The 21,137-nt window shown below is 34.2% G+C and overlaps 5 protein-coding genes across 6 annotated transcripts in view; 2 read left to right on the top strand and 3 right to left on the bottom strand.

Moving 5' to 3' along the window:
- The window catches only part of LOC104737881 (formin-like protein 20), an 8,840-nt gene extending 5,296 nt beyond the window's left edge, over positions 1-3,544 (top strand). The window contains exons 5-18 of the mRNA XM_010458134.1: positions 2-249; positions 392-512; positions 695-766; positions 859-957; positions 1,142-1,183; positions 1,295-1,375; positions 1,508-1,558; positions 1,645-1,726; positions 1,861-1,955; positions 2,070-2,141; positions 2,221-2,337; positions 2,526-2,594; positions 2,700-2,766; positions 2,885-3,544. Of these exons, the coding sequence (XP_010456436.1) occupies positions 2-249; positions 392-512; positions 695-766; positions 859-957; positions 1,142-1,183; positions 1,295-1,375; positions 1,508-1,558; positions 1,645-1,726; positions 1,861-1,955; positions 2,070-2,141; positions 2,221-2,337; positions 2,526-2,594; positions 2,700-2,766; positions 2,885-3,045 (1,377 nt within the window). The 3' untranslated portion in view covers positions 3,046-3,544. The remainder of the gene's footprint in view (position 1; positions 250-391; positions 513-694; positions 767-858; positions 958-1,141; positions 1,184-1,294; positions 1,376-1,507; positions 1,559-1,644; positions 1,727-1,860; positions 1,956-2,069; positions 2,142-2,220; positions 2,338-2,525; positions 2,595-2,699; positions 2,767-2,884) is intronic.
- LOC104734795 lies at positions 3,684-4,958 on the top strand. The gene is made up of 2 exons (XM_010454439.2): positions 3,684-4,563; positions 4,689-4,958. The coding sequence occupies exons 1-2, from the start codon at positions 3,922-3,924 to the stop codon at positions 4,770-4,772; spliced, it is 726 nt and encodes a 241-aa protein (XP_010452741.1). The 5' UTR covers positions 3,684-3,921; the 3' UTR covers positions 4,773-4,958.
- LOC104734794 (probable xyloglucan 6-xylosyltransferase 3) lies at positions 4,969-6,610 on the bottom strand. The gene has a single exon (XM_010454438.2). The coding sequence runs from the start codon at positions 6,471-6,473 to the stop codon at positions 5,094-5,096; it is 1,380 nt and encodes a 459-aa protein (XP_010452740.1). The 5' UTR covers positions 6,474-6,610; the 3' UTR covers positions 4,969-5,093.
- LOC104734793 (protein NEN1-like) lies at positions 6,904-9,225 on the bottom strand. Its single transcript, XM_010454437.2, has 6 exons — positions 8,746-9,225; positions 8,450-8,607; positions 8,288-8,334; positions 8,129-8,192; positions 7,378-8,015; positions 6,904-7,257 (listed from the first exon to the last, which is right to left on the bottom strand). The coding sequence occupies exons 1-6, from the start codon at positions 9,017-9,019 to the stop codon at positions 7,014-7,016; spliced, it is 1,425 nt and encodes a 474-aa protein (XP_010452739.1). The 5' UTR covers positions 9,020-9,225; the 3' UTR covers positions 6,904-7,013.
- Positions 12,645-15,333, bottom strand: LOC104734792 (transcription factor MYB29-like). Of its 2 annotated transcripts, XM_019234933.1 has the most exons (4): positions 15,152-15,333; positions 14,361-15,036; positions 13,653-13,782; positions 12,645-13,560 (listed from the first exon to the last, which is right to left on the bottom strand). In XM_019234933.1, the coding sequence occupies exons 2-4, from the start codon at positions 14,491-14,493 to the stop codon at positions 12,798-12,800; spliced, it is 1,026 nt and encodes a 341-aa protein (XP_019090478.1). In that variant the 5' UTR covers positions 14,494-15,036; positions 15,152-15,333; the 3' UTR covers positions 12,645-12,797. The 2 variants fall into 2 exon arrangements, with proteins under 2 accessions (XP_019090478.1, XP_019090477.1); XM_019234932.1 differs by having other exon boundaries at positions 14,361-15,333.

Raw genomic sequence — 21,137 nt, 5'->3', positions numbered from 1 at the left:
TCCTGGTCCACCTCCGCCTCCTGGACCAAGACCTCCGGGTGGTGGACCTCCTCCGCCTCCAATGCTTGGTGGTAGGGGAGCTGCAGTTGATCCTAGGGGAGCAGGAAGAGGACGTGGTCTTCCACGCCCAGGTTTTGGGTCTGCAGCTCAGAAAAAGTCTTCCCTGAAGCCATTACATTGGGTTAAAGTAACAAGGGCTTTGCAGGGGAGCTTATGGGATGAGCTACAGAGACATGGAGAATCGCAAACGTATTGGACTAAACCTTATTTTTGCTTTTTACTTACTTCTTAGTTCCCCTCTTGCACCTTTGATTATCCACGAAACTCAATTCTGTGCTACTAAGGTTTTATTGACTATTGCTAATTAATTTTCACTTTGTCTTTTTGCTAGTCCATCAGAATTTGATGTATCAGAAATAGAGACCCTTTTCTCTGCTACAGTGCCAAAGCCAGCTGACAAATCTGGGAGTCGACGAAAATCTGTTGGGGCAAAACCTGAAAAAGTTCAATTGGTATGTGAATTAATCCTATCCTTGGTTACTGTCAGATGTAAAGTTGTACTAAGAATGCCTCTATTAGCTACTCTCCTGGAATTTCTTCTACTTTGAAGCCTATTGCATATGTTTGTATACTTTTGTGGCTCAATATTCCACTCTTTTGAAGAGTTGTAATTGAATGTCTTATGATTTTCCAGATTGACCTTAGGAGAGCCAATAACACGGAAATTATGCTTACGAAAGTAAAGATGCCTCTGCCTGATATGATGGTAAGCTCCAAAACCTACTTTTCAAAGTCATTATTGGTTAATCTTCCATAGCTTAATGATAATTATCCACATTTTTTCTTTGCATCATCCAGGCTGCAGTTCTGGCAATGGATGAGTCTGTATTAGATGTTGATCAAATTGATAATCTTATAAAATTTTGTCCAACCAAGGAGGAGATGGAGCTTCTTAAGGTTTTGCCTCTTCACTTTTGAGTAGCATTTTCGACATTTGTCTTTTATTTTGGAGATTATTTGTGAAATATTTCAATTTTTGGTTATCAGTATTCACTATTTATTGACAATTCTTGGTTATCAATATTCACTTTTAATTGACGTGAGTCCTTGTTCTTGGTCGTAATTGACTGATTTGTTATAGAACTACACTGGTGACAAGACGACCTTGGGAAAGTGTGAGCAGGTCTGTTTAAGTCTTGAGATTCTCAATCTCGCACTGTTTTTGGTTCATACTATAATATGGTTAGCAATTAGCTTACTTTGTTTACTTCTGTCATCCATTTTGTTTTCACAGTATTTCCTAGAGCTAATGAAGGTGCCACGAGTAGAGGCAAAGCTTAGAGTATTTTCTTTCAAGATTCAATTCGGCACTCAGGTCTGGTGTTAGTACTTATACTGTTATTTTCTGTTTTTGTGATTCTCTGGAGGACAAAATTTCAGTTTCACCAGTGTCTATGTAACTGTAGATTATTGATCCTATTGATAATGATGTTTTTTTTGGGTGCAGATAATAGAATTCAAAAAAAGTTTAAATGCGGTAAATTCTGCATGCGAGGAGGTAAGAAGATGCTTGCAGTAATTAACTCTATTTTTTAGTCCATCATTTCTCCTTGTTAAAACTTTCTCGTTATTGCTGTTCATCAGGTCCGTAATTCCCAAAAGCTAAAAGAAATTATGAAAAAGATTCTTTACCTGGGGAACACACTGAACCAAGGAACTGCAAGGGGTAAGTATTATATCATTCATATTTTACATGTTTTTGCACAAGACATTTCCTTATGCAAGACAATAAACTCTGTTCAATGTGGGCTAGATTTGGCGCCTTTGTGGCTGATATAATTCTTGCTCTGCTTTCCGCAGGCGCTGCTGTTGGATTCAAGTTGGACAGTTTATTGAAATTAAGCGATACACGTGCTGCTAACAGCAAGATGACCCTCATGCATTATCTTTGCAAGGTAAAACTATAATCCAAAAAAGCAGGATCAAGTTTCTGATGAGGGTTGTAATTAAATTAGTCTGGCTCAGGAGGAATACATAATCCTGAAACCCACATCTGTTTCTTCTTTTAGGTCCTTGCTTCCAAGGCATCAGTTCTACTGGACTTCCACAAGGATCTTGAAAGTCTTGAATCAGCCTCAAAGGTGTGCGTTTGTGCTTTTTTTCGTCCTCAACTCTTTAGTTGCGATTGGCTCATCACTTGATTATCCTGTCTATTTTCAGATACAACTGAAGTCTCTGGCTGAGGAAATGCAAGCCATAATCAAAGGGTTAGAAAAATTGAACCAGGAGCTCACTGCATCCGAAAGTGATGGTCCTGTTTCTGAAGTTTTCCGTAAAGTATGTTGGTTTTTCTTTCTTTTTTCCTTTTGCATATATTATCAATAATGAATGCGAGATTAGTTCCATGATTGTGCCACATAACAAAATCTGTATCTCTTTGTGAATCATTCAATACCCGCTGGGAGATAATTCTTCAGCTTAACTTCTTTCGGATCCTAAACCTACGTTTATGTTTTCAATGGCAGACATTGAGGGACTTCATATCCATTGCTGAGACTGAAGTGGCAACTGTATCGAGTCTTTACTCAGTCGTGGTAATTTGTCAACCTCTACTATTACTATTCCAAGCCCTCTTTACCTTTGACAATGTGTTTGAGTCCTGAGATGATTTTTGTTTTGTTTCTTATGATGGACAATAGGGAAGGAACGCTGATGCACTTGCGCACTATTTTGGCGAGGATCCTAACCGTTGTCCATTTGAACAAGGTATGGCGCGGGATATAAATTTTTCAACTCTTGGGCAATAAAAAAGTCTCTATTCGTTTTTTAGTTGGAACTGTTATGTAGCTAATAATAAATAATACCGGGTGATGGAATGCCGCAGTTACTGCGACCCTCTTGAATTTCATAAGGTTATTTAAGAAAGCACACGAAGAGAACGTCAAGCAAGCAGAGCTGGAGAAGAAGAAAGCTGCAAAGGAAGCGGAAATGGAGAAGGCCAAAGGAGTCAGTCTCACAAAAAAACCAGTTGATGATGATAGCTGAGCAAAAAAAACTTGAATATTATATTGCAAAATCCGCCAGAATCTCTCTGAGAGAAAGCAAGATCCAAAGTGGTCTTGTAAGCCAGAGAAGGCGGTGCTGCTGTTCGAGAAAACCTGCATGGGGCGTGAAAGTTAAAACAGGCTGGGGGTCCCTATCGGGAGGGGTTTCGCCAGGGCGGGGGCTATCGAAGAAACCATTGGAAGATAAAGAGACAGGTCTTCATCTCCCTCCACTCACGTTGACATATGATTCCACATTGATATAAATTCTAACATGTAAATTAGAATTCTTTCGTGTTGCTTAATTTTCCTAACTAGAGGAATTTTTGATAGATTGAAAATGTTGTATAGGGTTTTCAGGTAGATTGGGAGAGAGAGAGAAAGAAAGATGTAGAGCAATATTTTTAGTGTGTAACTTTGTATCGTAACGCAACATCATTGTTCTTTTTTAGGATTCAGATTTCAGACCAATGAAAATAATACTGTAGTTTGCGAAACTAGTATTTCTTCTAAGTAACTAAAAAATAATCTAATTTCGAGTTTGTTCGAGCTTTAAATGAAAATGATATTTTTTATGTAACCAAGTGATTCAGACCAATCAAAGTCAAACTACTTCAATGTTTTTAGTACAATTTAGAAAAGGAAAACAAGCAAACGCATACGTAAGAAAATAAAGAAACGACGAATAAGGGAAACGCAACAATCACGTTCGTTTTTGTTGGATCCCAAAGTTTTGAAACTTTCATGGCTTTGTTGTGTTGTCTTCTTCCTTCACGCCACACTCTTCTCTCTTCTCTCACAAACAAACCCTAGCCTGAGAGTCTGAGACTAACCCTCCTCGTCCGTCGTATCCAACTGAACAAAAAAAAAAAAAAAAATGACCGAAGATGAAGAACAGCTGATTGGTCCATTAGATCCCAGTTCGTCAATGGTTGTCATCAGAGATTCCCCAATTCACGATGACGTTGTTTTCCCGCCGATTTACCACGAGAATCTCGTAGTCGATTCTTCCATCTATGGAGTCGATACGTATCTCGAATCTCCGTCGGAATCCTCGTCTCCGTCGTCTTCATCGAGACACTCTGGTTCTTCTTCTTCTTCTTTTTCGTTGTTCCCTTCTGATTCAGATGTATTACCATCTGAATTCGACCGCAAGTCTCCGTCGGAAACTGAACAGAAATCTCCGCCGTTACTATTAGTCGTCGGTGAATCTCCACCGTACGATTCAGACAAACAACCAAAATCTCCGCGAGTTCCCTCTAAACAAGGCGGCGGCGATTCAGACGGGAAACAATTGAATCGTGAAATTGATGTCTTTGGAGATTGGTGGGAGCTTCTTCTCGTACGTGTGTACTCGAAATTGAAGAATTTGGTCACCTGGTTCTCAGTCACTCTCCGGCCGTTTTATCCAGTTCTTGCTATTGGGATTTGGTGGTGGATGCGTGCACGATCTCGTCGGAAACTTGTCAAAGGTGGAACCACCGATCATCTTCGAGATGCCATCAAAGAGAGAGACGAGGTTCGTTAATCAGTTTCCTAATTTTTTTATTTATTTTTGTGTGCATGCAAAGTGTTTGACGAAATGTCTAAGAGAGTTCAATGTTACTTAGCTCTTTGCTTCTTTTCTTCTGATTTTGCAAACAGAGGATAGTTCAGCTTTTACATCAGATTGCTCAGATGAATGAGTTACTGATTAAGCATCACAAGGACATCGTATCAAGAAGCTGATCGAATCTTTTTTTTTTTTGTTTCTTGTTTATATTCTTTTGCAAAGTCACCCAAGCTCTCTGTAAAATTTCTACATCTCAATCTCTCAAAATTTCCCAGTTGTAAAATTTCTACGAGTCAGAGTTACTTCATCCTTAGGAATCTGCTAAAACACTTCTTTTGAAGTGAAAAAGGTACTTGCTTGAATCATCCTCTGTTCAAGTTAACAAAAGAATCTATTGACTTTTTATATATTGGGGTAAAATTATAATGGAAACAAAATGACAAAGGAATGAGCTTTTTTAAAAAAACAATGAATCTCCGAAACCGGTTTATACGTTGCTAGCTTCGCGGTTCAATCTTGAGTGGTGTCATTCTCCGAATATCAAACCTGTCGACAAACTTCAATGGAAACGTTGTCTCGTTCCTGATCCTCTTGATCTTAGGACTTAACAATCCCCTGTGACCAAATCCATAAAGCTGAAGCACTTGATTATCCGCAAAGTTGAATGCTCTCTCCATACTCTTCAAGCAACGTTCAACCGCGTAATCCGCATAACTCCCACACGGTTTGCATCCAACAAAGTGAGTAATAAAAGGCCATCTCTCATCTCCCAACCCGGGATGGTACTTCTCTATCATCTCCTCATACCTATCCACTAATCCTTCCCAAAACCCATGAAGATAATACTGATTCTCCACAAACACTTTCTCCATCCACGTATCCTTCTGTGAAAGCAGTAGATAGATCAATGCAGACTGATCATCAGCTTCGAACGCTGGTCTTCCTTTAAGATTCGCAGTGAGAATCTTCCCGGCTTCTTCACGTATCGGTCCTTTAGGTCCCATTGGAGCCCAAGCATCCAACAAATCCAAAGACCACTGACAGTTCCTAAACAAGAAGCTACCAGTATTCAAAGCAATCCAAGACTTCTGATCAAACAACAAATCCGGATACCCGTGGATAACCAAGTTATGATTCTCATATCTAGACAAGGGTATCTCAAAGACCATATCTGTAAACAAAGCATCACTATCCATCCACCAAATCCATTCGATTTCAGGGTGAGACAACATCAGTCTCCTAAGCATTGGAAGCTTAGCCCAATACCCAGCAAGCTCCTTGTCCAAATGAGCCATGTTATACACAATCTCAATCCCATGAATCCTACAATAATCAATCTTGTTCTTCACCGATTTCAATAAGTAATGATCACCAATTGGATTGTCACAAGGTTTTGGAGGCGAACCTGTTAAAAGCAAAACCTTGGCTTTCCTATTTACGACACTTGGGAAACCTGGGTTTTGCGTTAACCAAAGTTTACGTTTTTGATCCCAGTTTGTGATCTTGAGTCCGAGGGTGTACGTCATGTTGAGATCAAGATCCGACTCAGGTGGCTCGTTCGTGTCTGTAGGATCCGAATCGGATCGGATCTCAGCTAGAATTCGGTTAGTCTCTTCGATTAAGTTCTGGTTAACGGCGTCGGCGTCGGAAGTTCCGAAGTTAACGCCGATAGTGCCACGTAAGACGAGGATGGTGACGAAGCCACATAGGATTGTCATCTTGACGTTGTTGAAGGTCTTCTGAATCTGTCTGCTACGTGGTGGCGGTGGTCTTCTTCCTCCTCTGCCACTCGTCATCGTCGTCGGAAGAACGCCGGCGACGGCGGAGGAAGCGGTTGAAACACGCTTCTGAGTCTTGAATCCGTCTTTCTTCCCCATTGTGTGTAGCAACTAGTAAAGCAAAACAGTTTGATCAAGGAGCCATTGTTGTTGTTTGTCGTCTACTTGTTTTGTCTGTGCGACATAGAGAGAGAGAAGAGACACACACAGTACACAGAGGAAGCGGACAATTAACAACTTTAGAATTAGATCAAGATTCAGATATTAGTTGATTCTGATTCGTTTCATTTAATTGCATCATTAGTACTAAACCAAAACCATAAATAAATGACTTTAAAATATCACCTATTAACATGTTATTAATTCAGCCAAAGCCAAAGTAACTAACTATATGTTTGCTCAACGTAATGAAAAGTTAATAGTAGTGTCAAAAAGAAGAGGTAACATGAAGCATTTCTCATTAAGTAGTTTACTCAAGAATTCAAGATTGCAATTTATGAATTCTTGCACAGTGTTATGCAAGAAACAATTCTACAAATCTTGATTGCATTTATTTGAAACTTTTATGTACAGAGTCTTCTCAACTACATGATTACAACACAGAACGAGTGGGTGTGTGTGTGTATTTGGTAGTAACAATTATGTATTGATGTACGAGTGTATAACTAGTTTTTTGGCAACAAGGCGGATTCCTGCCTTCTGCTGATAATCATACGGTTCCAGAGACAAGAATGCATCGACCAAACTTCCCGTGGTAAGCAACGATTCCAGCTCCTCACCGCTCGGGTTGCTGAAGATTAGTTTCTGACTAGCTCCAGAGGACTCTCTCTGGTATATCTCTGTTGCATACCGAGCTATATCTCCGTTTATTTCTGTTGCAATACTGCAGAAAACACAATAAGCTAATTAGGAGAAACTAAAAGTAAACCAATCAAGAAACCATGATTTTGTTTTGAAGAACATGGGAACTAGAAAGGGAGAGTTTAAGTAAGGTATAACTTACTGTATCCTTGCGTTAGGGTAGTTTACAAATCCCTTCATTGGATTCACAACCGGATTCCAGTCAGAGGTAGAACCCGAATTAACGGATAGTTTCTGAGCATTACTGTCACATGCTTCGAGTATACTGCACAGGCTTGGATTCAGATCAACCACAAAGTTTAACCTCCGTCTCCCAGTGTTATCCATAAACTTCCCATTGACTCCAAACCGTATTTTCAGACAAGAACAGTAGAGCTGCAGAGGGGAATCATCACCATAGAGTAGCTTTAGTTTCATCATTTGGCTTCCAGGAAAAAACGGGACAAGAATCGCTTTGATGTATGGAATAGATATTGCATCTGGCGCCAAGAATCCCTCATGGTCACTGGTATTCTCAAAGACAGCAGTATCAGATGGTTGAATCTGTTCTTCTTCTTCTTCCATGAGAATGTCTGATTGAAGGTGGTTGTCGGAAGCCATTTCATTCCTCAAGACGCTCATGTTAAACGGATCCGGCTGAGCTGCACTGTTCTCGCTAATGGACGGTAGCCTAACAGAGGTTACTATATTACCCTCGTGAGAAGAAGATGCATCGAGACGTCTCCTTGTACTAGTGGTTCCTGGAGATACCGAGTGATCTACAAGTCCAAGACTCGACTCCTAGGAAAAATAAAATCATTGCCTCTGATTAGTCCGGTTTTCTAAACATTGTTTGCAACAGATATTAGAAGATAAAGACTCTCCATATATAAAGTAACTAAAAGAGAACATACCAAGAACAAGACCGTAGCACAATATTTGACAACCTCAAGATTCATTCTAACATCGTCAAGGCTCCTGAAAATAAGTAGGTACAAAGAATTAGAGCTTAAAATATAAGCTTTTGATAGTTTTGAGGTAAAGAATTAGATCCTTTTATGCGCTTTATCTACCTGTGCGTCTGTTTCCCGAGTCCGAAATACGTAGCTAAAGTTGCCATCTGCAGTAACAAAGCACGCAGAGGATTATAAGGACACTCAAAAATACACTAAAACTAAGAAACAAAGAGTTTTTTACCAATCCAATCTTGGGAAAAAGGAATGTTTCGTTTGTACCTTCATATTACCAGCTCTTCTACCAAACCTTTGAGTTAGCAAAGTCAATGAGTCGATGGCGCCTTTTGGCACAGGTGGTTGACGTCCAATCTCTGCAAATGCTTCCCTGATCCTTGCACAATCAAACCTCAATATATTGTGACCTGCCCATATCCTCCCTGCAAATATCAAAACACAATATCTAATGTAAAGCTCGAATCTTGGCCATTCCTTTGATTACATTGACAAACTCAACCAAGAACTCAAAAATTTCAGGACACGAAACAGAGTTGAAAGAAGAAGAAGAAGATTATAACCGTGGAGAATGTCGTAAACAGTATCAGCGATATCGGAGAACAACGGTGCCGAAACGACGTCGTCACGGTTGATGCCGTTGCACCTGACGGACAAGGAAGATATGAGACTCAAATCTGCAGGTTGGACCAGAGTCGTGTAGCTTCGGAGCTCCGTAAGCTTCTTCGGGCATACAAGTATTGACCCGAATTCTAGTATCGCGAAACGTTGCCCTCGGTTTGGCACAGTCGTCTCAACGTCGAAGAAGGCAATCTCGGATCTATCCTCTGAATCCATCGATTAAACGGGTCGGGATCAATCGAGTGGTAAAAGTGAAAAGTTTCGATATTTGTTCGGAAAACTTGAGGGATCATCGAAGGGGATTATATGAAGATCAAGTTACTACTTTACCCAACTCTGCAGGCAATGTGAAAATTTTCAATTACTTTTAGGGTTTATCTTTCTGGCTAGGTTTTCCAATTCATAGTCAGAATTCACAAATTTTCAATTGTTAGATTCCTTACTTCGTTTATACAAAGTTGTTTTGTAAGTTGTGTAATAAATTAATAATAACTTGCAACTTGCAAGCAACCTGGTGCGAGAGATCTTGTCCTTGTTCCGAGGTTGCTTATTATTTAAAACTCAGAAGAAATTTAAAAAACTAAAACGTTACCGATACGTTGGCCCAAAGATGAAGAAGAAGTAGAAACCAATACACGGGCTTTATATGTTCTTGGCGGCCCAATCAGGGTTCCTTTTCATAGAACTGTGTTTATTATATAGACCCGAAGATTTTTTTAGCTGGAAACTCACAACTCACAAGAATCTAAAAAAGATTCGTGTTTTAGTTGGAAACTTGGAATGAACTAATCCATAAACAAGATCCCAAGTATATTACTAACAGGAGTTTTTTAATTAGATGCACGTTTGACCACTACAGTATTTCATATATTTAATAATTGATTTAAGGAAAGGCTGCAATAATTATTTCAGTTTCTTAAAGAACACCCATGTGCAGTGGGTTAATTATACAGTTCTTGTTTATTGATTCTCCCATTAAAAAATTATCATTAAAGCAAAATTTTCCCCCCATTTTCCAATTTTCTAATACTACTTTATAAAAATTTATATCCACTTTGTTGGAACTTGAACATTAAAAATATTTCCACGTTTAAAGTTCTTGGCTATATATTACTAATTATTTGGATGAATCAAATATTATCATCGCTGGGATTGATTTAGTAGTTGTTAGTGGGATTTGATCCAGTTAGGGTTAGGTAAAAAGAAGTGGTGTAAGTTAAAAATGACCAGTTAGGGTTAGGTAAAAAGAAGTGGTGTAAGTTAAAAATGAATACAGAGCTAGCTAGACGAACATGGGTTCGATTATCGTTGGAAATATATAATCTGGAAAATAAAGTTGATTTTGATTCTCAAAAATGTATGGATTAAGGAATTTGGAATTTATTTTAAAAAAATAAAAGGATTTTGTTTTCTTTTGTATAAAGCTACTTTAATATATGGAAATAGAAATTAGTTCAAAAAAAAAAATAGAAAAAGATGCTAGGTCACATTGAGTGCGCATAGAAATAGAAGGAAACGACAGGAATTTTAGAGGTTTAAATATAACCCTACCTTGAAGACCGTCATCGAATACGTGGGTGGATTACGGATTGAGATATCATCTACTATTGAAAGATATTATATATATAATGTGGCTACAGGTTGCTTATTTTGGCTAGCTATGCGAATGATATGATGATCGTAATCGTAGAGTATTAATTTGCAGCCATACGTGTAATAAGCTACGTTTCTTTTTTTGGTTTTATTGTCTAATCGCAAATGTAGTATTGTGGGTCTATTTTCGGTTCAAATATCGCTGTTTCAAGTGTGGATTTTAGTCGGATGACAGAAACATAAAACTTTCATTTTCACACACACCTCCAAAATTAGATCATATATATCATTCGCATGTGCAGTCACACACATAGAAAAACAAAAGCACTCGTAATAAGTCATATCTCACGCGCGCACACACACACACATATATATATATATATGTGTGTATATGATCAGTGAAGATTTTAACAGATATTGCTCACTCTCTATTATTAAGATTCGGTTTTGTTAGCAAACTAAATTTATCGGGTGTACATGATCCTATTTTGTTGCTCACTCATTGCTCTTTACCTTTTGAGTTATAGTGTGGACCTATACATAAAGCTTTAGATTCTTATCTGCCGTATAATATATAAATAAAGCTTACTTTATTTAAATTTATTTTAGAAAAGAGTTCAAAATATATATATATATATATAAACAGTTTTAATTAACAAGTTAAATAAATAAAATAAAATAAAATAAAAAATTGGAAGTGAAAAACCCTAATTATAATCATATCATCAACATTGGGAAATTGACACGCCATAGAGAGATCATAAGAAGTTCTTAGTGTCGTCGGACATAACTAAGGAGATCTTGGTTGGTTAGGCCCATCAACAGCATGTTCTCGGCTTCGTCGTCATCGTTGATGGATCGCTCAAGAAACTGTCGGAATTCGTAATCGATCGGGGATGCTGACAGGAGATCAATGCTCGTGCCGACATCTTCCTTGCTATAGATCATATATGTGTTCAGATGACTAAAAGAATGAGTTTTAGAGATATGAATTAATTACGATGTAGAAGATCTTAAGGTTCCTGCTATGCTATGTATCTTGCCGATGGAAGCAGCTTTAGCTGCAACTTTGTTTAAAAGCCTTGCCGTAGGACTCGATCTTTCAAAACGTTTTTTGCTTAAGAAAGCACTCTCTATCAACGTCCCATCACTGCTGATTTCGGTTACTGTTGAAACTCGAAGAAAGGGGAACAGATACTGGAGTCGTATAACTCCATTATGATTACGGGTGCTCATTCGGATTGGATTCTTTTTGCGAATCGAACTTGGGATTGGCCAGATCGACTACCGGTTTTAAGTATTACACTGTGGGCTTCCAATTCAAAACCAATTGGCAATGAGTGGAGAGACTTATATCTTATATATACCACATAAGATTCTACTCAACTTCCAATGTTAGATATTGTATCCTTAATATTAAGAAGCTAGTGGCTTGTGCGGAATCAATGCTGTAAATGTAAAAGACAATCAAACGTTTCTAGAGGGATGTGTGCTCCAATTCTTTTTCGTTTTCCGTTCTTTTTTTTCCGAAAGTCTTGCTATGTCAGACCACCTAGCTAATAAGAAAAGGGTGGTGTATCAGAACATTTAAAAGATAACATAAAAGACATGTCATTCTTTAATCCTCTAATTAATAATTAACGTCCGTTGTGCATATATACTACTAACATTTATTTCTTTATTTTTCAGACAAACATTCATTACTGCATGCATGTTCACTAATTTGCATTTATATAGAATACACTTATTAATTGTTAAAAATATATTAGAAAATAATAAAGAATCAATTAAAAACTGTTTTTATCTTTTCTAAGTTCTAACTGTTGTATCATTAATGTTCAATTCATCTGCAGTGTTCATCACCACAACAGAATAAAACAACAGAATAAAATAGAACTGGCGGAGATGTGCAACTAACGATTACGAAAGATCACAAAACTTTTTATGTAAATTTTAAACAACGTCAATGTGAATGTATATTTACCAGAAAAAAAAAAACACTTTATAGCTTTTGGTCTTCCGAGAAGTTGCATTCTTTATTTTTGATAAAAAAACCGACCAATATATATTAATTTTAGATTTTATGTTATAAAATGTTGCATCTTCAAACAAAAAAAAAAGAATTCATACATATTGAATAACTGTAAGTTAGATAACAAAAAATAATAATTATAAATTTATTCATAAGTAGGTCCACAAAGATTAAAAGAAAAAAAAAGTTACTATATGTATATTAAAAAAAACAGAGAAAAAAAAAACTCGTGTCTCCCGCAAATCAAATACTAATTGATCCACGGGATCACAAGTTTCTCAGACTGAGAATCTTTATTGAATATAGCAACTTCTACAGTGAAACTGACAATAACTTGACAAATATCTACGAGAACCATGGATTATATGATTATATGAAGTTCCTGTCGTCGCAATCTTGGTTCGTGTCATGATTAAAATCGGAATCTTCAACAAGATAGTTTGACCAATCGGTTATGTTTTGCATAATATCGCATTCATCAACGCTTGGTGATGAGACATCAGACATAAGTAGATCTTGAATGTTGTCGCCTTCGTTGTTACCGAACTGCTCAAGAAACTGCGAGAAATCGTATGCGGAATTGTTGAGTTCCGTGTTCATGCTGATATCATCGGGAATTATGTGTTCGGATGGCTGAGAGAATGGATCATACTCGTCAATCTGAAGTTGACTAGTTTCGGAAAAGTCATCATTGAGACATGGAGGAGACAAGGATGTAGAGCTGATCAAGGTTCCTTCCATGGAGGCAGATAAAATATTTCCAATGGAAGCAGCCCTAGCTGCAACTTTGTTTAACACTTTTGATGTAGAACTTGACCTTTTAAACAAGTGTTTCTTGGAGGTCAAGGAAGCTCCGTGTCTCGGTGTCTCATCACTGCTGCTTGTCTCTTGTAGATTGTAGGAGTTAGAAGAAGGAGGAAGAGACTTTGGAGACATCGAACCTGATTGTGATTGTTCATCATCGTTGGGATCAGAAGTCTTGGGCGTGCCTGGATTAGGATTAGAGGCAAGTGGCTTGTGGGTGACGGGATCGATTCCTTGATCGATCAGACGTTTTTTAAGATGCGTGTTCCAATAGTTCTTGATCTCGTTGTCCGTTCTTTTGGGTAAATGTCTAGCTATGACCGACCACCTATTAAGAAAAATAAATCCAACTTTAAAATCTATGTGCTAAATTACACTTATTTGTGTGGATTTTGACAAGCTAGAAGCATTTTTAATTACTTGTTGCCGCGAGAAGCGTGAAGCATGATGATAATCTGTTCCTCCTCGTAGCTAAACTCTCCTCTCTTGATATCAGGTTTCAAATAGTTAGCCCATCGCAGTCTACAACTCTTTCCACATCGTTTGAGTCCTAATTAACCACCATTGTCATGATTATAAAACCAACTGTTAGACAATATATATATATATATACAAAAAAATTCTTTCATAAAAATTTATTATCTACTAATTAATAAGATTCTATAATTAGTTCTATTGTATGTAATTAATCATTTTTATTGAATTTGATATTACTTGATTTTCATATTCATTAGGTTTTTTATATTCGTTCATTTGACGTATTGGTATCAACTAATTGGAAATGCATAGGAATTTCACCAAAAATAAAAAAAATAAAAAATGCATAGGAAATGCAAAACACCAGCCTTCGCTAAAACAACAAACTAAAAAAAATTGATTGTTTAAAATGTTTTACACATTTTAAGAAAACAATGATTACTGAGTTTAAATATATTTTTTTATTTGACTAAAGAGAAATTATTTAATTTTAAACCAATAACAATTCAAAATTTTAAATATTTTCAATGATTACTTTTTGAAGTTTACAAAACATCAATGTTTATGGGACAAAAAAATATCTTAAAACATCAATTTTTATGAAATAGAAGGAGTAGTATATAAACATAATATAATTAAGTACAAATGTACCAGCTTTTTGGGGAATATCACGCCAGCCTCCTTCACCGTGCTCATGAATGTAAGAGATGAGTTTCTTGTCTTCTTCGGCGGTCCATGCTCCTTTCTTCAGCCCTTCTCCCACACAACATGGCTTTCTTGACATTTTTTTTCTTTCTTTTATGATATTGATTTTACATACAACCTAATTAAAGATGAAGAAACAAGAAAATAAGGAAAGAACCAAAAACAGAACCCCAGTAATGTCGTCGAATTTAATGCAAAAGACTGATAGATCTGTTAATAAGAACTCTGATGCATCTGAATATGAAACGGATTGAGAAACTATGGAAGAGCATTTTCATCTCCAAGAAATATTTATAATCGAAAATTTGTAGAAGGAGAAGATATATCAAACTTATAAGACATTGCAAGCTACTTACTCCAATCATACATAACTATATATGGACACGAGCATATACATATATATATATATATATATAAGATCTACGGTACTCGTGTCAATAAAGTGGTAAAAGCACCGTGAATTAAATTAAACAATAATAAAAAATATCAACTCATCAGCTATCAGGAGTGTAGTGAGTAGTGAGTAGTGAGTAGTGAGTAGTGAGTAGTGAGTAGTGACCATTCCTTTTTCGGTGGTACTGGAACTTTTCAATTGATGAGAGAGAGACTTGTGGAATGTTTTCTGCGAATTGATATTAATTAAAATCTCAAATAACGTGCTGACCAAAATAGAAATATAAAGAATAGCATTGTAGAGTTAATTTTGATCAACAAAATATTTTATTTAAGGAACTAACAATGTCATAACAAAAAGGGTACATGCTTTGGGAAGAAAGAGAGTAGAAACAATAGGCTACATAACTCATCCTCCTCTTCTGCAACTTTCAAACAGATATATTGACAGATGTATATCAGAGATGCCAGAAACTTCTCAAGACTGCTTCAGGCATTTTATTCTGATTGTTATATCTAGGCATTTGATGTGACCAACTGTTTCATTTTAGCAATATCAGAGATGCCAAAAACTTTCAAGACCAGCTGTTTCATCNTTTTTTTTTTTTTTTTTTTTTGTCTGTGTCTGTTGAAAGTATAATTTAAAAACAAAACAAAAAATGTTCTTTCTGAAAACTAAATTCATATTATTTATCAAAAAGGAAAGAGGGTATGAAATTTTTTTTGAGGTAATATTTAGCGGATAATTTTTAATTTAACTTCATATACACGTTCAATTGGTATATCTAATAATTAAAGATATCAGTAGTCACTAGTCAGCATGTTTAATTAATGCAGTATATATTAAATTTGTATAGCAATAAAGAATAGAAATTAAACATCACGCATCTCGCAAAAGTTAAGCGATAAGCATAAGACCGCCTAAACGTGGTCTTAACTATCTTTTTCATTATAGAAAATTGTTTTAATTAGTAGTATTATTAGTTTTTGTTATCATCATGATGTACATTTTTATTAGTGCAACCGCGTAGTCTTTTTCTATAGTTATTAATTACTAGTATATGACATTTGTGTAAATTCAGATTAATCATCACGTGCTTGTTTTTCAGCATCGCTCTTACACTATTTAATTAATTATTTAAAATTCAAATAAAGTCATTTTGCTTAACTATTTATAATTCTTAGGGTTATAATAAAAATTAAAATAAAGTCGTTTTGTTTAAATATTAGTGTTCGTATCCTTTCAGCTCACATGCATCTCACTATCCCCTCTCTATAATTTCTCGCATTTGAAAAATCTATTAGTTACGCCTCTTCAGGATTTGCAGGGCTAACTCGAACATCACATTAACACCACACATTAAGTGGGTATGCTTGATTAAGAAACCTGAGACGTAACTACAATGAATTTGTAATATATATATATATATATACACTACTAATACACACATATATATTTGTTGGAAAATTCTATAATCAAGACACAAAATCAACAAAAGTTTCACTTTTATATAACCGGAGTAGATCCATGTCAGATTAGAGTATAATCTTGTATGTTAATCATCAAGTGAGTGTGGGTTACCATATAGGTTACTACTACGGAAAAAAAAAATGACTCGGTTTTTTCTTAGTTAACGGCTGTTCTTGAGTGTCAAGAAACTACATACTTAGACATGGAACTTCTTCTTTAACAAACAAACAAAAGAAAAACTATTTGTATCATCATTGTATGGTACAGGACTACAGGTTAATGATGCATTTTTCTGTTAAATAAAATCACTATACAGAAAGATCACATACACGACTTATCTTACCAGTCTAATCCTTCCTGTTAAGACTGAATAGACAGACATACACCACGTTAACCAAACTTTGGCAAAAATAAGGGATACTTTGATATTATTTAAATTAGATTTTAACCCGTGGTACACCACAGACAATATTTTTACAACAAAAAAATTAAATTTTAAAAAATTGTATTTGTTTGTTAATTTTGTTTCTTTTGTTTAGTATTTAAGATTGTATAATTGTATTTTAATTGTTAATTATAAAATTTGATCAGTTGTATATCGTAGACATGCGACAATTGTTTAGTTTTATTTATACTAATGTTACATTTGTACGGTATCAAATTTCTTATGGTTATAAAAAAAAAAAATTTACTGCTTTTTAGATTTAACCCGTAAAATGATTATTCTTACATTATTATATTTTTAAACATTTAGTATTTTTAAATTTAATCTGTAAGTTTAAAGTTATTTAGATTTAACCCGTGAAAAATTATATCTATAAAATTTATTTTGCAGTATACCGCATATTAATTTATATTATAAATACTCCAATTTATTAGATTTAACCCGTGAAATAATTATTTTTGTATTTTTTATCAGCATATTAATAACCATTAAAGTTTTAATTGTTCATATGAAACAATATAGTTATTACTGAATATTAGAGTTTTTAAAAGAAGAAAATATTGTATAGATATTTTTGGCATATGTTATTAAGTGTAATAAATTTCTTAATATAGAAATTGTTTTAGGAAATTGTAAACCAAATTTGTAGAGACATTTTAGGAATCTAATTGATTCTGTTTGTATGTGCAATTTTTTAAGAATTAATTTTGTAAATAAGTATAACTTAAAGGACACCAAATGTATTTCAATTTATATAAACACCACGGGATAATTATTTAGTTTTATTTATTATAATTTGAGAAATCTGATCAACCCCTAAGTACCTCAAATCAAGCAATGTAGATGACTAAATCTATATTTTACAATCAAAATATGTAAAACAAAAATTTCTATAGAAAGTCTATACAAACAAAATCTCTAAAGATAGTTTTGGTGATTTTATGGAATTAAAACTTTAATGGGTAGAGCTGTTTTTGGAAAAATCGGAATGTATAGATATTGTTAAGATTTTATGGCAATAAATGTAACAAATGTTGGTCGATTTAAAAATTTTAGTATTTGAGTTTTTATGTAATGTTATTTATAAAATTTTTTTAGGGGTTAATGTTATAAATATAAAAAAATAATTAAATAAAACTTAAAGAGTATAACACAAAATGTATTTCAAAAATGTTAATATAGATAGTTATTTTAGTTGAAAAGTTCAATGTTTTTTATGTTTCTTAAAGAAATAAAAGCATTTCTTTATCAACCGAGAAGCAAATAGAAATTATATAAATGGTGATCATAATATGGTACTAGATTCAAAACACATTCTTTTCTTACTAGTGTGGACATACCATACATATCATTTAATATTTGGTGGAGAGAGTTACCAACTATGGGAAACAAAATTGTTTCATCTACGTCGTGTGTGCTACACATGCCACGAATGGAACTATGTAAATTATTACTCATGCAGATTAATTTTACTGGTGAAATGCAAGGCTGATTAAATGGGTGCTTTTACTTTTGGGACTTGGACCATAGATAGCTAAAGGAAAGGTGGTTTGATTGGAATCACCCACTCACACAATCGTTTTCCTCTTGTTTTTCTTTTGGACATACACAACGTTTTCCTTTTTATCATCATATTTAATCTTTTTTTTTTTTGAATTTCTATTTTTCAACTTTTGCAACTTCCAGTAATCAATCATTCTCAAATATAACATTCGTATTTGGAAAATAAAATTAATATACTTTATTTTGAATTAAAATTTCGTTTGAGTATATAAGTATAATTGTTTGTATGAAAAATATTTAATTTATTCCTATTTTAAATTTAATATTAGATAATCTAGAATAAATATGATATAATTAATAAAATTACATAAGATATATCAAAACGACATATTTTATTATCAAAATGAAGGGAACATTTCTTATCTCAAAGTATAACAATGTCTTTGACAAAAGAAGAAATAGTATGTTTGTTGCTTAATATTAGGTTGTCATTTTCGTCTTCAACTGCAACTTGAAAATACTGTGGCATGATTGGGACAAATAAAACGTGAACGAAATGGACGGATGAGGGGCCGCCTAATTTGATGTTTACCTTAGCATATGTTAGTTTAGAATACGAGAGCCACACAGACAAATTATCATGCATGCATAGTCTCATAAGACCTTTTTCCTAAGACTTGCATTGTATCATTTTGCATGGCTTTAATTGCTGCATGAATCGGAATTAGTTAAAAAGAAAACTATAGAAAAACATTAATTGGTCTCTGCCCAAACAAAAGATGAATTTTAGTAGATGACGTTAGAGGAAACGTCTTCTTTTATGTGGAGCTAGCTAGGTACCAGAGTTCATTGACGTTAGGATTATATTCAGATAAATACAGAAGATTGCAAAAAAAAAAAAAAATTGGAATAACAAAAGACTGATAGGATGAAGGGATGAATGATAGTGGACATGTTGACAAAGAAATATTTAAGGATGTGATAGTGGACCTTAGAATAATAGACGCCTAGAACAAAAGCAGTAAGTAGCAAATTTTTGGTGGAGAAACAGAAAAAATGTATATAGGAAATTTTTTCTGATAAGAAAGATAAAGTGAAAGAAACGGAGAGCGACAACAGTGACATGTTCATTGACACTCTCATAAGAGAGGTTATTATGTGGTTCTCTGACTCTCGTATATTGCTAATTTCAAATAAATTATATGTTTTAAGTCAACATTATATTCTAGTACCTTATCGACTTATGGTATAGTAAGTTAAGAAAAATCCAATTCGAAGGACTATGATCTCTTCAGTTTATTGATGATGTTATGATATATGCTTTCTCTAAGTTTTTTCCAACATCAAATATCCCATATATAGCATTCTGATTTGAAAAAAGATAATGAAAAAAGAGTTTTTAATAAAAAATTAGTAGTGCTGGGTAAAATTAACTTTAAGTAAGTTAGTTACTTGTATCATCAAAGTGTTTATTTCTTATGAATACTTTATGTTAAATATTTACTTGTGATTATAGTTTAGTTTATAAAGATTTCCTATTTTGGTTAGAATTATTGTTTTAAAAAAAAAGGTTTTAAGCTTTTCTTTCTTCAGTGTTAAAACTCTATACATGTTTCGAGAATTGTTTAGTTATTAATTACATATATATATATATATATATAATTGTTATCATCATCATCAAAATCTTCACAGTTCTCCAGTTTTTCTTAATTTTCAAAATGATCGCTACATCATGATCATATGATCATAATGTTAAAAAATATTAATTCACTAACAAATTTTGTTTACGTTTGAGAACGATTTATTTCGTACAGCTTGAAAATGGTTCTATTTGGATATATTTCAAATAAATGTAATGTAGTGGTAGATTCTTTTCTTTTTCTAATAAGCGTGATCGATTTCAAGAATATGTATGAACCTCGATACGACACACACCGTACCTTAGCCCTTAGGACTTTAAAAAAAAACGAAACAACGTTTGGATTGGAATAAGCATATATGTCTCGTCGCCCCTTCGGTGACTTATTACCGTTTTCTTCCTAGCTCTCATTATTACAATAAAATTCCAATAATTGGATTATACTATTCGATTGCATAACTTCTTTTTTTGAAACAGAATTCGTATGCAGCGATCGGTCGACAGTAATTCCATTTATTAGAATAATAGTGTAGACAATATGTATTTTTATGATTCCCTCTATCGTGGACCCAATTCTCTCTTAACTTAAAAATATTAGGTTTTGGCTGTTAATATATGTTTATTAAACGTTACACTATGTCGGTGTGATGGCTACGGGGTTTGTGCTAATTTAAATAATTAATACTGCTTTTTGTTAAAGTAGAATAATAATTCAGTTTTTTTTAATGGTTTTGTTGTTTTAAACAATTGACTAACATGTGACATAATAGTTTATTTTACTGTTATCGATGCCATTACATTCGTGAGATCAAAACTCGCATGTATATTTTAAGTTGTAAACCCCGAAAAAGAAAGAATGTTTACAGTTTACCACTACTCTGTAATTTTAACAATAATTTATTTTTAGAATTTTCACAATTTAGTTAAATACTTAATTAGTGTCTTTACTGCCAATTTTATATACCAACATCATTCTCTGATATCAATCTACAGTCTTCACCCTTTTTTCTTTTATGTAATTATATAATATGGTGACTAATTAAATATAATGACTAATGACACAAGCATGTCTTCTAAATGCTGTCATCTATGCTTTACTAATTATATAAAAGTTGATTGGGTGATGATAGAAAATTAAAGGCAAACTTATTTAAATGTTTTGCTAATCGCACCCATATGTGTGAGTTTATTATATTAAGCGACTTGTGTGCAACGCACAAAAAAATCAACAACAAAACAAACAACGAAGGTTTGCCAAAAAAAAAAAAAAAA

This window comes from Camelina sativa, chromosome 13, assembly GCF_000633955.1.
Source record: "Camelina sativa cultivar DH55 chromosome 13, Cs, whole genome shotgun sequence".
Lineage (NCBI taxonomy): Eukaryota > Viridiplantae > Streptophyta > Magnoliopsida > Brassicales > Brassicaceae > Camelina > Camelina sativa.
Note: the sequence above shows the minus strand (reverse complement) of the source record. Positions and strands in the feature narration are given on the sequence as shown.

Coding starts and splice junctions, on each gene's coding strand:
- LOC104734795 (XM_010454439.2), top strand. CDS start 3,922: ATGACCGAAGATGAAGAACAGCTGATTGGTCCATTAGATCCCAGTTCG. Junction 4,564..4,688: donor CCATCAAAGAGAGAGACGAG/GTTCGTTAATCA, acceptor TTTTGCAAACAG/AGGATAGTTCAGCTTTTACA.
- LOC104734794 (XM_010454438.2), bottom strand. CDS start 6,473: ATGGGGAAGAAAGACGGATTCAAGACTCAGAAGCGTGTTTCAACCGCT.
- LOC104734792 (XM_019234932.1), bottom strand. CDS start 14,493: ATGTCAAGAAAGCCATGTTGTGTGGGAGAAGGGCTGAAGAAAGGAGCA. Junction 13,783..14,360: donor TGATATTCCCCAAAAAGCTG/GTACATTTGTAC, acceptor GTGGTTAATTAG/GACTCAAACGATGTGGAAAG. Junction 13,561..13,652: donor CACGCTTCTCGCGGCAACAA/GTAATTAAAAAT, acceptor TTTTCTTAATAG/GTGGTCGGTCATAGCTAGAC.
- LOC104734793 (XM_010454437.2), bottom strand. CDS start 9,019: ATGGATTCAGAGGATAGATCCGAGATTGCCTTCTTCGACGTTGAGACG. Junction 8,608..8,745: donor TGTTTACGACATTCTCCACG/GTTATAATCTTC, acceptor TGATATTTGCAG/GGAGGATATGGGCAGGTCAC. Junction 7,258..7,377: donor TACCCTAACGCAAGGATACA/GTAAGTTATACC, acceptor TGTTTTCTGCAG/TATTGCAACAGAAATAAACG.